Source organism: Diceros bicornis, chromosome 3, assembly GCF_020826845.1.
Source record: "Diceros bicornis minor isolate mBicDic1 chromosome 3, mDicBic1.mat.cur, whole genome shotgun sequence".
NCBI classification, from domain to species: Eukaryota; Metazoa; Chordata; class Mammalia; order Perissodactyla; family Rhinocerotidae; genus Diceros; species Diceros bicornis.
The window spans coordinates 20,455,769-20,473,562 of NC_080742.1; the positions used below are offsets into that span (position 1 = coordinate 20,455,769).

The 17,794-nt window shown below is 34.2% G+C and overlaps 1 protein-coding gene across 7 annotated transcripts in view; it reads right to left on the reverse strand.

The window, feature by feature from the left end:
- The window catches only part of CACNA2D1 (calcium voltage-gated channel auxiliary subunit alpha2delta 1), a 504,665-nt gene that overhangs the window by 232,166 nt on the left and 254,705 nt on the right, over positions 1 to 17,794 (reverse strand). For 6 of the 7 annotated variants that reach the window (XM_058524526.1, XM_058524535.1, XM_058524565.1 and 3 more), the window contains one exon: positions 17,206 to 17,265. The exons of the other annotated variant lie outside the window; for it this stretch is intronic. In XM_058524526.1, coding sequence (XP_058380509.1) covers positions 17,206 to 17,265 — 60 coding nt within the window. The remainder of the gene's footprint in view (positions 1 to 17,205; positions 17,266 to 17,794) is intronic. 7 annotated transcript variants of the gene reach the window in all.

Here is a 17,794-nt window from a genome sequence, read left to right on the forward strand (position 1 = left end):
AATCAGTAAGAATAATACCTATTTAATTACTCGTGATATTGACTTCTCTTTCCTTTTGGTATCAGGTATCCCTGCAGGAAACGCTTTGTAACCCAACTGACACCGAGGAAGCTGCGGGGAGGCGGGGGGGGGGGGGGGGGGGGGGGGAGGGGAGGGGGGGGGCGGTGGAGAGCCGTTCAAAACAAATTCCTGCCAGACGTCAGTCTTTTCCAGGGGAGAAGCTGAGAAATCAATCTGCAAGCAACTCAGAAACCAGTTCTCTCGATTTTTCCGTGTAATCAACTTGCACTCTACAATCCCAAGTGATATATTGCTACCCTACTTTTTTTAAAAAAAGAAAATTATATCTCTTCTCCATTGACATTACCCGCACCTCTTAAAGAGTATATAAATAATTGAGAAAGAACTACGATTATAATATAATATATAGTATAGCATAATAGTATAATATAGTATAATAGTAAATAAACTCATTTTTCTCCCAAAAAAGGAGAGATTCATATGCACAATCTCAAGTAATAGCTAATAACCTAGCTATTAATCACTTACAATTTTTTTGTTTTTCTTTTCTTTCTTTTTTAAATGGGATGCAGAGGGAATTGAAATGGAAAGCTGAGTAGATTTCTCTTTTTCATGAAAATGTGCTTGGACATTTTCTCAAAGGCCTCTATTTGTAAAAGTATTATAATCTATTCTGAAAGTTGCTTAAATTTTATAGTTTCCACATTACCAAACTGCTTAGCATTAACAGGATTAAATAGACTCTCTATCAAACTGCACAATAGATGTTTGATACCCTTTGAAATCAAAGTATTCTGATGAATTTAATTTGCTCAAAAGTAACCTTGAATTTTACATCTCCTGAAGAACTTCAAAGCTGCTGCAAGATATGGCTCCTTGGCACTCTCAGACAGGCTATGAATTATAGTGCAATTGCCTGTCTTCATTCTAAATTCACAAAGCTTTCAACATGGCCAAGCAGTGCTTTGTAGATAGACCTTGGCTTTTCTTGTTGTTGCTGTTTTTTCCTGAGTCACATAGCATGACTCAAGACAATTTATAATCATCAATGAAATACCCTTGACATTTGAGAGTATTGAAAAAGGAAACAACAGCAAGTAGGCCATACGAAGTCCTCATGCCAGAGAATCCAATATTTAAAGTTCCACAACATTCTCTTGGTGCTTATTCTGTGTATATTCAGATAAGAAAATAAAGAGTTTGATGAAAATGGTATACAAAGTGATTATTCATTTATGGAATAAAATTATTCATGTCCTCCACCATTCTCCATCGCAACCACACGCTAGTAACTAATTATGACTCAGAATTTAGAAGTAAAAGCCTGAGAGATAGAAAAAACTTTTGAGATTACAATCTAAGTTATCATTAATAAAATAACTTCATGAATCAGAATTTCAAAGAAAATCCTGTAAAAAACTAGACAAACTTCTGGGAAGTTTGGGACTAACTTCTATGTTATTAAAATAACAGAAACATTGATATTCTCTGTAAGGTAGTTTCATTTCCCTTCTTGCCAAAGAAATAGGCTGAAGTCATTTTGAATATATGATTTGGTCATTTTCACTCAGCACAAGGATTATGAAAAAAGAATTTAGCAGTAGAACTCTTGCACATATATTTTAGATTTATTACAGCTTGGATTCTGTAATCTATTCTCTCCTGAGTGTAACTAATGCTCTTTATTTCAAAACCAAAAACGCTCAGAACATAAAAACGATTAAGATACTCCCATAAAAGTGTGGAACTGTAAAATGTATTAGATTTTACTGGTTGTGAGCTATAAGGTAATGGGATTCCAACATTCCTACAAACGCTAGGAGTGCAGAAATGTTTTCAGGACATTTCAAGAGCTTAAAATAGCTGTGCTGAAAAAATATATATATAGTTTTTCTGATCAAAGTAAGAATAGAATTTATCAAAATGAATATTTTGATTCTGTACTGTCCTCATTATTTAACATTTCACAGTTGTTTTGGAAATCTTTAAAAATATGTTTCAAAATAGTACATTTGCAAGCATAATCACTCTCTTTGAAATGTATTGATTATGTATATGATTATGTATATGTAAAAGGTATTGGATGATGGCAGGTTGTTGTACACATTGCAGAGTCCAGGAAAGGAAAGCAGGCAGGAGGAATATAAGCCCAAGTTTAAAAAAAAAAACAACAACTAAATTTGACTGTTAATAAAATTTCAGTTATATTTGTTTAGCCAACATTGAATGTCAACAATTTCTCAATAATGGGATATTATTCACATTTCCTTTATTTAAGCTTGCATCTACTCGTCAAAGGATTCCATGAATAATTTTAACTAAGTATCAAAATAACTCTGTGCTATTGGTACCAATATTATTTTAATCTTAATGATGAAGATACTGTGGTTTAGAGATTAAATAGCCAAAAATCACACAAGAGGAAATAATCAAATTCTTTCCGGCACCTCGGTTGGCAATCCTATTTATTAGAGTATGCCCCTTCTAAATATAATGTTTTTGACTTGCTTCATGGCTCAAAAATAATTTTAGACTTAATATTAGACAACAAAATATCCTATTAAATGAAGTGGAATCAGAAGCACACTATACTCTGTGAACAATACCTCTCATGAGCAAATGGTAACTCTTGGGTATCTGTCCAAATATCAGAGTATGTATCTTCTGCTTTCTATATCTTTGAGCTGGCTGACATTATATTTTCTTTTCTTCATCATATTTTCTAATAATTTTTCTTTTTGTGGTGAGGAAGATTGGCACTGTGCTAACAATACTTGTTGCCAATCTTCCTCTTTTTTTTTTTTTCCTTGAGGAAGATTAGCCCTGAGCTAACATCTGTGCCCATCTTACTCTATTTCTTATATGTGGGTCACCACCACAGGATGACTTGATGAGTGGTGCAGGTTCATGCCCAGGATCTGAACCTGCAGACCCTGGGCTGCCAAAGTGGAGCACATGAACTCAACTACTACACATGGGGCTGACTCCACTAATACTTTTTTTTAAGTGGAATTTATAATACCCAACTGATGTCTAGGAGATAATTTAGATATATGTTTTCAGGAACACTTTTGTTGGCCATTCCCTATTTTGGCTTTGAAAATGCAATTAATTCTACTACTACCTGCAGTTTTCTATTTTTACCTAATAAATTCCAGCTGAAAAAAATAAATCTCAGTAATAAACAGAAATGGCAGTCATCATATTGCTGCAAGAAAAGCCATGACGTAATTGTTTTTACCATAAGTCTTGCAGACTTTTTGAACACTAAAAGCTGACCAGAAATGTGCAAAGGAAAGAGCATATTTTGGAAGATAGTTGAGACTACTCACCTTAGTGGAAGCCCTAAACTATCTTGGGATTCTCTTTTTGACTTTCTCTCATCATCTTCCATCAAATCATTAGTTTATTCAGAGATTCAGAAAACTATGCATAGCCATTTTTTGGAATGGGGAAGGAAAAAAGGAAAACTAACTAAAGACATAAAACCCTAAAATAAAAAAGAATTAAGACCCATGGTTCTTCACAGTCTCAGAGAAATTATAGACCTATTCTTTTTTGTTTGTTTTCAATTATTGTATTGAGGTCATACTGGCTTGTAACGTTGTGTATATATCAGGTGTACATTATTATATGTCAGTTTCTGTAGAGATTGCATTGTGCTCACCACCAACAGTCTAGTTTTTATCCATCACCATACATATATGCCCCTCTACCCCTTTTCCTCACCCCCCTATCCCCTTCCCCTCCGGTAACCACTAATCTGTTCTCTTTATCCATGTGTTTGTTTATCTTCCACATATGAGAAAAATCATACATTTTTCTGTCTTTCTCTGTCTTGCTTATTTTGCTTAACATAATACCCTCAAGATCCATCCATGCTGTTGCAAATAGGATGATTTTGTCTTTTTTATGGCTAAGTAGTATTCCACTGTGTATATACACCACATCTTCTTTATACATTCATCAGTTGATGGGCAGACTTATTCTTGAAAACAGGGGGTGGAAAGAGATAGCCAAGAAAAAAATGAAAGAAAATAAAAGATAAAAGAGTTCAAAAGATGAAATTATAAACCGATATAAGTTGGCGAAGAAGCTGCCAGAACATAGGGAAAAATGGGAGATGCAAAAGAGATTACCTAGAGAAGAAAGCCACATGAAAACAACAAAAGCACAGATGCATGTGAAAAGACTGTCATTCCAGACACACTACAGGAAATCATGCCAAATGAAATGTAAAAAAGCAAAGGTGTTTAAAAAAGACTATAATGGAGAGGATATCAGTTATGGAAAACAGAAAAGGATGTCCAATTTACACTAAGTGACATTCCTGAAGAAGAGAGCATGAAAAAAAAAGGCTACACAAAAAATATGCGAAAAGTAAACATCTCTGAAATAAAATAAAAATTTTAATGCAAAGACATTAAACAACAATAAGATGTATCATTCCTAGTTCAACCTTAAGAATAAAAACATATCATTAGGGAATCAGTAAAAAAAATCAAGTCAATTCAGGATGGGATCCAGGGGCTAGAATCAGACCGGCTTCAGATTCTTGATAGCCACTATCAGTAGAAGAAAATGAAGCAATGCCCCAAAATTTTGAGGAAAAAAAAATGCACACTCAGCCAAGGTTTTCTTCAGGTCTAAAATGAAACGCCCAAATATTCTCAATCATACAAGAACTCAGGGATTAGAGCATCCCACAACTCTTGATCAAACTACTTGACAACAAAATCCACTCAATCAAAATATGAATTTAAAGGGGAAAAAAAAAAAAGAAGATCAGTAATGGAGGAGCTATCATATATCGAAGTTCTGCTGATAGCATTTAACCCATCAAAATATAGAAACAGGATTAAACATTGTGGAAATTATGGTTATGCAACATAAGACAAATCTTAATGTAAAAGTAATAATTTAATAAGATTTGGAGATGTATGAGGAAGGTGAGAGGAAACAAAAATATGCTGATTTACTAACAATAGAATGCACTTTCTGACTACAAGTTTGTACATTCTGTTCATTATATATCACTGAGTCCATGAATTTTTTTGTCATGAAAAAATTCACTAAAAAAAGATAAACAAACTGAACATCATGATGCTCACTAAATGTAAACAAGAAATATATCTAGCTGTGGAGATTAGGGGAGATTTTAATTTTCCTTTTGTAGTATCTGTGTCACTTGAATTTTTATATTAATGATATTGAAATATTTTTACAAAAACAAGCTATTATTATTTAAGAAGGAAAGTGATTGAGCATGCCTGATTATTGTTGTTATTGCTGTTTTAGTATTAACTAAATCCAACTAGATTTTTTGAGCCTCAATTTCTTATTATAATTTTCTTTTCTATATCAAATCTATTTACCATTCAATCCCTTATTTCTAAGATTTAGAATTGCATTTAGACTCATCATTTTTATTTTCATATTTAATAAGCCCTCCAGTTAGTGGTTGTCAAGCTTTCTTCTGTCCTACACGTGAGAGATAGATCATATTCCCATCAGTTACACTGGCTCACTACAGAAGCATTCTCGATGTCTTCGCTTCAGTCACACAGGAAGTCACTGAGAATCTTGGGGAGAGGATTTAAGGGAAGACTTTGAAAAAAAGGCTTCCAGGTGATTCTTACAAAATCCCCATGAGAACTGTCCACACAGAGGCAAAACACTAAAGCAAAGTAAAGCAGTTTTGCAATGTAGCACTTTTATAATTACTGGAATCTAATAATTTAATTAACATAGAATATATCCCACAGCACACAATACTACAATTCCATGATAACCGGTTTTCTATACCATTCAGCAATTATAAGCTGTCTTGATTACCATTTCTCAGACCATAATATGTCTTCTGATGTAGCAAAAGCAGACATTTTGCAATTTCAATTTTAAACCTGAATTTATATAAAACTTCACATTTTGTATCATTAGTTTTGGCTAAAAGTAATATTTCACTGTTTTTTTTTTAATCTAGTTATTACTTGTGCTGCCTGGATTTTATTGTTGTTGCTGCTACATAGGCACATTTATCATGGGCAGTTTGAGAAAAGCAGCACACTGCTTTCTAAATTCAGGTTTGTATTACCTACACTACTCTATTCTGATACTTGGCTGACTTATTGGTTTAAAAATTTTGCAACTTGTTCACTTTAGTTGGTCCTCAAAATGCTTGTGTTAGAAGGATATAAAAAGCTAAGTTTTCCACTATCTTGTAAGACTGGCTATTGATAAAAAGAAGGCTCATCATTCTCTTCTATTTAATTGACAGTCTAAAATCGTATTTAACTATGTATATGTTGGGCCACTACAATTTTGTACAACAAATTTGTGGATACCATAGAACAGTAGAGTAGACTCTTTGATTCATAATTTGATTAATAATTTCAAGATTACTCTGCCTGCAGGATGTGGGTGGCTTAGACAAAGGTGGTGGTAGTAGACATGAAGAGAAATGAATGGCTGCATGATATATTTGGAGTTGGAATTGTCAGAATTTATACATGAATCATATGAGGGGTTATGGCAAAGGGAGAAATTAATTACTCTTTAATTTTGGCCCGATTGAGGAGATGTGATATGATTTGAGATGGGGAAATTAACAGATGGTCAGGATACTGGAGGAGAAAGTAATGGAAAGAATAGTTCATCTGGGCATGTTAGTGACATGCAAGTGAGACAGCTAAATGGAAACAGCAAGTGGTCAGTTAGATAAATAAGCCTAGAGCTCAGAAAAGAGATTTGGGTGGAATTATATTTAAATTCAATGAAATGGTTGAGGTGTCCTGGGAGAAAGTATGGGCATAAATACAAAACGGCTAAGACTGTGCCCTAAATTTAGACAGCATTAGAGCTACTGTAAAGTAAGAAGTACTGAAAAGGAGATTGAGAAGGAACAGATAGTGAGAAAATGGGAAAACCAGGAAAGTAGGGTTTCCTGAAAACTAATAGAAGAAAATGTTTGAAGAAAGGGGAAATAGCAAGTGGAACACTAAAATGACATAAAATGACCAAGTCTGAAAATAACAGAAAATGCCTGTTAGATTTGATGATGTGGAGATAAATGTGAACTACAGAGAACAGTTTCACCACAAACGAAATTTGCAGTCAGATTGGAGTGGGCTGGCCAGTGGACAAAGGCGAAGACAGAGAGGTGATGCAGATCCACAACTCTTTTGAGTTTTGCAGAATGACAGCAAAGAAATGTGGCAGAACTAAAAGGGGCAATAGATTTTTTTTTTTAATGATGGAAGATACTGGAGCCAGTTTGTACATTGATGAGAAAGTAAAAGGAGAAAAATGTTGATGAATTAGAGAAAGAGGAGAACATGAGGAATAAATCCAATGACAGGCTGGTTTGGAAGGTTGGAAGATGACAAAAGGCATGAGCTTTGAAGAATTTTAAAGAATTTTGCATGAATTGGGAGAGTTGGTCATTCCCCCTAAACTCCCATAGCATTTTTCTCACATGTAATCAAATCCGGTACTAAAGTAAAGTTACATATTTTTTAAATCTTGTAGATGGATATTCTCTAGATTTTCTTGTCATTTTTTTTTTAATCTCTAAGTTTAAATCAGAGACTTCTCCAATATTTCTTCTGTTTACTTAGAGACATCTTTTTTTGACTAAGCTTTTGGTTGCAATATCCACTCTCAACATTATCCAGACCCTTGTTTCAGCAGCTTTCCTATACTCTGGACACATACTGTCCCTCCATTGAAACCAGTCTACTAAGCCCTCAGTCCCCATGATCAGCCCTCCTAAGCAGCTCCCAAAGTCAAAATGTATCCTACTAGTGACTGAACCCCACGACCTACATTAATTGCCTGCTTCTCTTACTTTGCTTCTTTATCTTAAAGCTCCAAGTTTCACCATAGTGTCAACCCTTTAGGAAGAAAGTTCTCTAGGCCAGTTCTTCAATTCCTGAAACATCCTCTCTTTCCCATAGCAATATGAGCAAAGCCATTAACATATCTGTAACTCCACTAAATTAAAATTATTTCAGTATCTGATATTATTCTCAAGATAAAAAATATCTCTTGGAATAGAATTATTGCCACAGGGCTCAGTCCTCAAGGATCTACAGTAAATGGAAATATTTTTTAATTGCTGCACTGTCAAAAGATCCCTTCAGATACAACTGTTTTTTATTCTAGAAAAGTGTACCAGGGCTGTTTTAGGCACTGAGTAAACCAGAACTTCACACAAATATAAAGACAAGCATCAATAACAACAAAAGACTTAATTTTGTAACCCTCATATTGCATACTTGTCCCTTCCAAATGTAGTCATTCTACTTAAATGCAGTTTTAATACATAAATGGAATGTAAGTTAAATGGAATTTAAGTCAATTCAAGGTGTTCATCTAATGCTTTATGAGCAATGCATATTTCCCTTCTTAAGAAGGTATAACCAGCTGTTCTTAATTATTAAAAAGCAATTATGGCAACTTCTTGGAAGAAATAAATCTAGAAGGAGACAATGCCTCCTTTATTTAAATGATCATTTTTGAAGACCTTCCAAAGTGCTAAGCATATTCACATAAACTATCTCAGTTAATTTCAAACAGCTTTTTGGAGATATGAATGTATGTAGCAATAAGGTCCTCCAGGCTGAACATGAACTATGACAATCATAGGTTAGAAGTTGGGAAATTACTAGGAACCTGTTTTCATGCATTCATTTCCTGGAGGTCAGTTGATTGTTTCCTAAAGAAAGAGAAATACATGGACAAGAGTTCATGGGGACATCAAGGAGATGAGGATAACGTAAGAAATAGGTGTCCTCAAAGACTCCTAAAGAAAGGTGTGTTTACCCTCATTGAGGTAAGTATTAAATAAATGATGAGTGAGTGGCTTGTTTTATTCAGGAACTTTGTGACACAGGGAATACAAGAATTAGCTTCAGAGCCTTGGTGATTAAAACCTGTAGGGTTGTATTTTTGTTATTGGGTTGTATGGGTTCTTTATATATTTTGGAGATTAACCCCTTATTAGATATATGGTTTGCAAATATCTTCTCCCATTCTGTAGGTTGTCTTTCACTCTATTGATTGTTCCCTTTTGCTGTGCAGAAGCTTTTAAGTTTTCTATAGCCCTACTTTTTATTTTTGTTTTTCTTGCCTGTGCTTTTGGTGTCAAATCCATGAAATCATTGCCAAGAACAATGTCATGAAGATGTTCCTCTATGTTTTAGTCTATAAGTCTTACAGTTTTAGGTTTTACATTAAGTCTTTAATCCACTAGACAACAAGTGTTAGTGAGGCTGTGGAGACTTTGGAACTTTTGCACACTGTTGGTGTAAATGCAAAATGGTGCAACCGCTACACAAAACAGTATGAAAGTTCCTCAAAAAAGAAAAACTGAACTGCCATATGATCTAGCAATCCCACTTCTGGGTATATATCTGAGAGAACTGAAATCAGGATCTCAAAGAGATATCAACACTCCCGTCTTCATTGTACTTTTATTCACAATAGCTAAGATGTAGAAACAACCTAAATGTCCACTGACAGATGAACAGACAAAGAAAAAGTGGTATACATATACAATATAATATTACTCAGCCTTTAAAAAGTAGGAAATTCTGGGGCCGGCCCCACTGCGTAGTGGTTAAGTTCGGAGCACTCCACTTCTGTGGCCCGGTTTCGTGGGTTCGGATCCCAGGTGGTGACCCATATACAAAATAGAAGATGATAGGCACAGACATTAGTTCAGGGCTAATTTTCCTCAAGCAAGAAAGGAGGGAGATTGGCAAGAGACGTTAGATCAGGAGGAATCTTCCTCACCAAAAAAAAAAAAAAAAGCAGGAAATGCTGCAATATGACAACGTGGATGACTGAGAACATTATGCTAAGTGAAATAAGTTGGACACAGGAAGACAAGTACTGCATGATTCCACTTATATGGGATAACTAAAGTAGTCAAATTAATAAAATCAAAGACTAGAATACTGGCTACCAGAGGATAGAGGGGAGGGGGAAATGGGGATTTTTAATTGACAGGCATCAAGTTTCAGTTAAGCAACATGAATAAGCTCTGGAGATCTGCTGTACAACATTGAGCCTATAGCCAACAATAATGTATTGTATACTTAAACTTTGTTAAGAGGATAGAGCTCATATTTTGTTCTTATCACAATAAAATTTTTTTAAAAAGAAAAAAATGGTTATTATTTACAGTAGATTATTTGCATTAATTTTGACTTTTTAAAATAGTGCATTAAATGGGGCCGGCCCGGTGGTGCAAGCGGTTAAGTGCGTGCGCTCCGCTGTGGCGGCCCGGGGTTCGCTGGTTCGGATCCTGGGCGCACACGGACGCACTGCTTGGCAAGCCATGCTGTGGTGGCGTCCCATATAAAGTGGAGGAAGATGGGCACGGAGGTTAGCCCAGGGCCAGTCTTCCTCAGCAAAAAAAGAAGAGGAGTGGCAGATGTTAGCACAGGGCTGATCTTCCTCACAAAAATAAATAAATAAATAAAAATTTTAAAAAAATAAAATAAATAAAATAGCGCATTAAAATATTTATCTAGGTTTAAAAAAATCCTCTATGGTTGGGAATAGGGTCATTCACTCCATTGCTGCATAGAGCAAACGGTGACTCCAGCTCAAGGACTTTCACTTTGGGATGCAACAGGTGACAGCGACCTGAGCAGACAGGATTCTTCCACTGGAGCAATGATGGCCATGGAGCTCACTAGTCCTGGGAGCTGGCGGATGCTCACTGGACTAGGTGAACAGCCATCCACGGACTTGTGTCCACCTGCCTATGAACACCTGAGACAAATCCTGAGGTTTCTAGAAAATGTTTTCCTTGGTAGAGAGAGAGGACTCACAGGAACATAGACAGTTACTGAGCATTTTACAGAAATAATTATGCTGCTGGAGACTATAGTATCAAGAGTTTTATCTTTAGATAAAGAGATTGATATCTGAAAGACTATTATTTTTCCAAAATCACATTGCAAGTTAGCGGCAAAGCCAAAATTTGAAACAGATTTGAATAACTCCAAGCCCACTGTTTCCTAACTGTACCACAGCTGTGGGCAAATATAATCAGACATAAAAAAGTGCTGTTCAAACAAATTTTCATTTCTCTCCAGTGAAATTGACAGAGGAAATTAGAGTAAAAATAGATATGTCAATAATACAAGTAATTGTTTTTTAATAAAACAATTTACATTTAGGCTACTGTCTGTTATGCATTGTACTATGCTACAATTTTCTTAGTAATGCACTAGTCATAGTTCTTGTCCCCAGGAAGTTTACATTTTAGTGGTGAAAAAAAGTGGAGAAGGGAAAATTATACAGTGAGTACTTATTTGAATAGGGATATATACTGGGCATTACAGGACTACATAAAACAGACAACAAATCCAAGATTGGTGGATCAAAGTCAAGAAAAAATGGGGGAGAGAGGGAGATATTTCTAGGCAGAGATTATCAAAAGGTCTGAAGATGAAGGAAAGAATATCGTCTTACGGAAATGCCAAATAGTTTACTCTGTTTTGGGCTTAGAATTTCAGGAGAATGGGAATAGCTGCTGGGGAGATGTTGCAATAGAAAATTTGGAAAGGTACGAAGGAGTCAGATCGTGAAGGGCCTGGTGTACCATCTATGCCAAATGGAGAGTCACTGAAGACTTCTAAATAAAGAAATGAAATGGAGGGAAGTTTATGGAGCAAATCTTTGTAGACTATACATTACCTGTAAATTTCAGTGACTTGCAACGCTTACACATTTCTTTTGTAGTTAAGAAATTAATACAGTAAATCCTCACCTTAATGCAAAGAAAGGGGTGTCAAAAATTTTAATAAGATGCAGCTGAAGTTTAGAGAGGTTAACGAAATCTGTAAGTTCAAAAACTCACTTGTAACAGCTGCAATTTGGCACCAGCTGGTGGTAGTAATCAACCCTAGCTTAAATATCACCGAGGATGATTCTGGGTGCTCTGTATGGCTAGAATTTTTAGAATCTTGGCAGCAATTCTAGGAATCTCCCAAAAGTTTAGCAATGATTTCATCAGCTCAATCCCAGGATATTGAGGCACAGATTGGTCTTGAACATATGGAGCCCCACCATCCATCTCCCCATTTCCTAAGTGAAAGTTACCTGTCCTTTCCCAATTCTCTCTCCATTCCTGAGAGGCAGACAAAAAAGAAAGAAAGAAATTTACCCACCCCCATTTAGATCTAAATTTGCATTATCCCGGGACATATCATCATGATGTTTCTGTTTAGGGGGTTCTACTGTACTATCATGTGACCTTGGCTTTAATAGAAATAATAGAAAGTGAGGTCAAGAAGATTATTAGAAAATATTAAAAATGAAACAAACATTATTGTCTAGGTAATTAATGGATAAATATTTTGCCTCTTCTATTTTTCAAGAAACAAAAGGTGGGAGTTATCACCCAGGATAAGCAACAATTTAAAGCCTATGTTTATTATTTTCTACTCTGCTGTGTCATACTGCTCTCCCCACAGGCATTTCTATGTATGCGTAAATAAAAAGAGTGAAGCAACATAAATTTGCCTGGCTCTTTTCTATTAAATTTGTTTCCCACAATTTGGGGGTAAATCAATTTTGCAGTGTGGCTTCTTTTTGTCTATCTTGATGATGAGAATAGATTGACAAGAGTCTTAAAGCAGTAGAAAAAATTGTTTCCCTACATAGCAGACGTGTAGCAAAAACATATTAAAATATGCAAGCTCTTGATTCCAAAAGGGAAATTCAACCAAAGGTGGAAACTAAAAAAGACTAAATCCAGCTGGAGCCTAAAATCATTATGGTGATCTATTAAATTCATTCATTTATTCATTAACACAGAACGTCACTCTCTCACTTTTCATTCCTAAAAAGTCAGCTCTTTCATATCCAGAGCCTATACCAAATTATAATTTAGAAGAGTGTTTATCTTTATACATTGTAACCAAAATAAATATAGAATTTTTTCACAGTTCACGTATTCACAATTGTCTGTGTTGCAATCAACAGATGTGACACAATTCCATGAAATGAATAGGATAGATGGAATAATTAAATATATAATGGCAGTGCTTATTAATTTAATTGATATAAACATGAAATTTTAAATATTACAACTTTGAAAGCAACATTTCAAAATATGATTTCAGCAAAGTGATTTTTTAAAAAATATATAAAAATAAAGCTAAATTAGGAGAATTTAATTAGCTTGAATGATACTCAATAACATTCAGCTTCACTAAAAAAACTTTCACCTTCTAATTTAGTTTCTCTGTGAAGATGAAGCTAAAAAAGGCTCTTCAAATGTTTTATTTACTGGCCAATTTCTAGATGTCTGTACTCAGCCTGCACAGTAACAAGCTGATGCTAATAAGCCATACATAAAGATCCTACTTATTAAAATACAAATTAGGCACCTCTTATGTTTATACACGTGTAAGTACAATTAATATGACAAGCTTAGTTGGAAACAAAATTGCTTTAGTTAACCAACCATTGCAAGCAATCAAATGAGTTTTCAAATGCAATTGGAAAAGATCTCTTTGGTAGAAACAATAGCAATTATTTCATGCGGAGCAATTATATCCAAGCTCTCTTTTCCTCTCCCACCTGCCCTTAATAAAATAATTTGTCCATCAGAAGTGACATGAAATGTCACCTTTAACACCCATAAGTTGCATAGAGACCTGAAAGGCAGCTGGTAGATACAGCTTATTTACAAATATTGGTTTGAACTTGTAAATGCATGACTGCATAAATCTTAATCCATTTAGAGTGTATGCCCTTTCTTCCCTCAGTTGTACATCCAATTGGGAATTGAGTGGAGCTGAGGGAGAGTGTGAATTACATGAGCCCTTTCTTGTTGCCAGCATTGTAGTGCTTTGCCTTTTGTTCTTGTTGTTCATGAGATTTCTCTACATTACACAGTAGAGAATGTTAATCAACATTTTGCCTAGGTAATATTGAAGAAACTTGCCTACTTATACTTGAGGGAAGAATCAGAATATTATATTTCTTTTTGAAATGTTAATGTACCTTTTAGCAAATTATTTCTGCCTTCTAAATCATCCTAGTGTTAAATTATTAAAGGGTGGTATTAAAGAACTATTGCACTGATGCAAACAGTTAAATACCTTAAAAGATAAAAGGATTATAAAGTTTAAAAGGAGGACACCTTTTGGAATATGGTAGCATTTGATTTCAAATTAAACATTTTTAAATGGTTGGTTAAAATATTGATAAAATTTGCAATTGTTTTGTATGGTCTCACAAAATAAGGAGACATTTAGTGTTAATGATTTCTAATTTCCAACCATGATTTGAGTTTGATTTGTATTACTGCCTTGAAGGATTTGTTTGACTTTGCTATATATATATGAACTGAAGCATCATCTAGTTTATCAGAGAAAAGAAGGAAAAAGGGAGAAAATGTTTCTTATTTTTGCACTATTTACTTACTTGAGTCTGAAGGTTAGGCAATCTCCAACCAGATTCTATTCTTCAAACATAAAATTGCCACTATCTCAATGTTCTATCACCTTACAGCATTTCAAAGGAAAGAGCTATTGTAAAGACTTTATGTATGGCTGACATGGTAAAATATGGAAAATATCAATTCTCAGTGTACAAACTGTGACAGATATTGTGCCCTGTGAACATCACTCACAGTCCTTCAAAGGTAGTCAAGAAATGAGTGGACAGGGCTCTAATGTAACCTAATTTGTTTTCCCTTTAACAGTCTCTTTTGATATCAATCAATATGTTCATAGGTCCTAAATAAATTGTGAGGTAATCTAGGAGGAAATTAAGAACGGAATTTGTTCAAGAATTCTCCCACATAGTGACCACTATTTGCTAAGAACTCCTAACACTTACTGGGTAAACCATTTATTTTCTATTTAACCATGTAAGATTTAGTAGTGGCTTTTGTGTCACTGTGAGACTGATCTATCCATTTGCATCACTTTCCTAGCAGTGCTTCTGTTTGAATACAGGCACTAAGAGAGTGGACAACAGGGGTTACATTTCGATGTAAATTTTTTCATATTTTGAAATCTGACAGATAAGAATACAGCTTAAAATTGTTGGTTCATCATAATTTAATTGGTTTCTTTTTTTTCTTTCTTAGCAAAACATAAATGATAAGGTGTCTTACATTGAGGCTGGCTTGGATTCAATAAAATATGCTAATAGCTACATGCATTGTGGGCTTTTGTGTCATGTACAATGACAATCTCCATTACTTCTGGAAGGAGAAATAAATCATTTGCCAAAATGTTAATTTAGTGTTAATGAGCCCAATATCAAAAAGTTTACAATATATCTGGGAAAGGAAATAAAATCTAGAAAGCAATAACATAATAATTAAATAAAACAACACCAATGATATAAAAGGCATTACTACATCCCTACTTGTCAAGGTTAAAACTGAAAAAGACATACAACTAATAAATGACTACCTGAGATATCACTAAATTCATTTAATGCAAAGAAAAGCTTCTCTGAACAGCAATGAAATCTATATATTACAGAAGCTGATTTGTGTGAACTTAACAATTTTTTGAGTTTAAACTAAAATAGCACTAATTGCTATACCAATACAAGGCAGAAGATATGATGTAGCTTTACATCTATTATGACTTTACACTGCTTTTATTATGGCACCTCTAAGTTAGAAGGAAAAGAGTAATTTCCATTTAATATTAGCCAAAAGGATATTAATTAGCACAAATTAGTTTGGCTGCTTTTTGTCTATTTAAGAAACAAAAACATTCCAGTTTACATTCCTTTCATCTAAAAACAACTAACTACATTGTAAATCCTTTCATTGGATGAACCTACAATTTGTCTTCAATAGCCAAGAAGCTTGTGTTTTTAACTTAATCACTGATTTTTCTTTATATATTATGGAGGACCAATTGATCTTTCTTAACCTACCTATGACAAACAGTTGTGGACCAAGCCAGTACTTATTTACACGACACCAACAACTCAGGCAATATGATCAATTTAGTGAAAGAATCAAACAAACTGACGGTAGTCAAATAGAGTCTCTAGTATATAGACTGTTTGTTTAGGAAATATAAATTAAGTAGAAAAGATGGTAAAAATAAATAACATCAGAAATGTCAAGCATGGAAGACTATCCAACCATTATCATATAAGTGAATGAAATATCATTTAACGTATTTTCCTTTGATGTACAATCTAATCATAAAAACACAAAATAAAAGTGCTAATTTCTAACCCTCAGTTTAGTGTTCTATTGAGGCACAACTTTCTTACCTTCAAATCTGAGATTTTTGTTTTGCAAACATTCCAAGACAGTCGAACAGCACAACCAAGGTGTCACTCATACTCTACTCCTATTTTAAATGAGGGAGGTGAGGTGGAGTTTAGCATCCCCAAAATGAATGGTCTAAAATTTTCTTGTGATCAGAAACTAAAGAAATTTTCACTATATAACATGAAATACTTCCAATATGTAACAGAAGTATTTTAACTAACTATTAAGGATATACTTCTTCACTGTGCCTCTTTGTTGTAAGAAGATAGATAGACAGACAGATAGATAGAACTCCTGACAAGGAGGATTTCTGCTGTTTGTATAATTAACCCAATGACTCTGGGAGCACAAAACAAGTTTATCAAGAAATACACGCAAAAGCTAGTATCAGCTGGCATTTCTAAAAGTAGGCCAGAGTAGATGAAAGATTACTTTTAGCTAAAGTGGAGCAAATTAAATTTTAAGAGGTTTAATACGTTTATTCTCACTTTAATCACATAGCCCACCATCAAGGTGATTATAATAAGCATACTGCTTCTTACAAACTCAAAGTTGTTAAATGCAACTTGTTTTTCAACTAGTATATTCATAATATCTACAAAGATTATTCAGATATTATAATTTGACTACTTTTAATGTAATTAATTTTACACATATCTTTGAGTATGGGAGAACATTTCAAGGGACTTTATTTTTTAATATGGAACATAAGCAAGAACACTTTGACTAACTTCATTGGCCCTAATTACCCAAAAGCAATTTTTTTTAAAGCAACAAAGTATAGCTGTTTCTTAGTCCCATAACACCATTAGATTCCATCACTAAAAAATATATTAATGTGCTTATAATTCTCCAAACACAAAATGTCAATCTACTTAAATCAAGCAGTTAAAAAGGTTCCTTACTGCAAAATCCTCCCTCCACTGGTGGGCTGCTTGAACTTTCTCTGCTTCCAAAGCCAGGCGCTGAAAAGGAAACAATACACCTTAGAATTCAAATGACCACATGAATCTGTAATTGTTATATAAAAGACTTGGGTTTTCAAATCAATTATGAGGACACAAAAAGCAGAAGAAACTCTTTATTTATGATTCATAAATTCTAATCATTTAGTAATCTAACCTACTAAAACTGATCTATGTGTATTTACTCTTTAGTAATAGAAATAACATACTATTCTTGAATACCATTAAGTTTACCACCTCTGCCATCATCAGCAGGAGTGTCCTCCATGAGTGCTTTCCTTCAATGACTAACATTTCAGTTTTTAGAAAAAGTTTTAATCAGTAGAGTATATAAATCTTGGAAGAATCGTGTTGTTAGCAAGTACATTTAAAGCATATATTTCTATATAAGTAGAAGGAAATGACATTAAGAAATCAATGAACATGTGCTAAGCACTATACTAGGCACCTTCTTAATAGCATAATTAGTTTTTTACCAAAGGTCACATAATGTATTATTTCCTCCTTGCTGAAGTACATTCTTAATAGT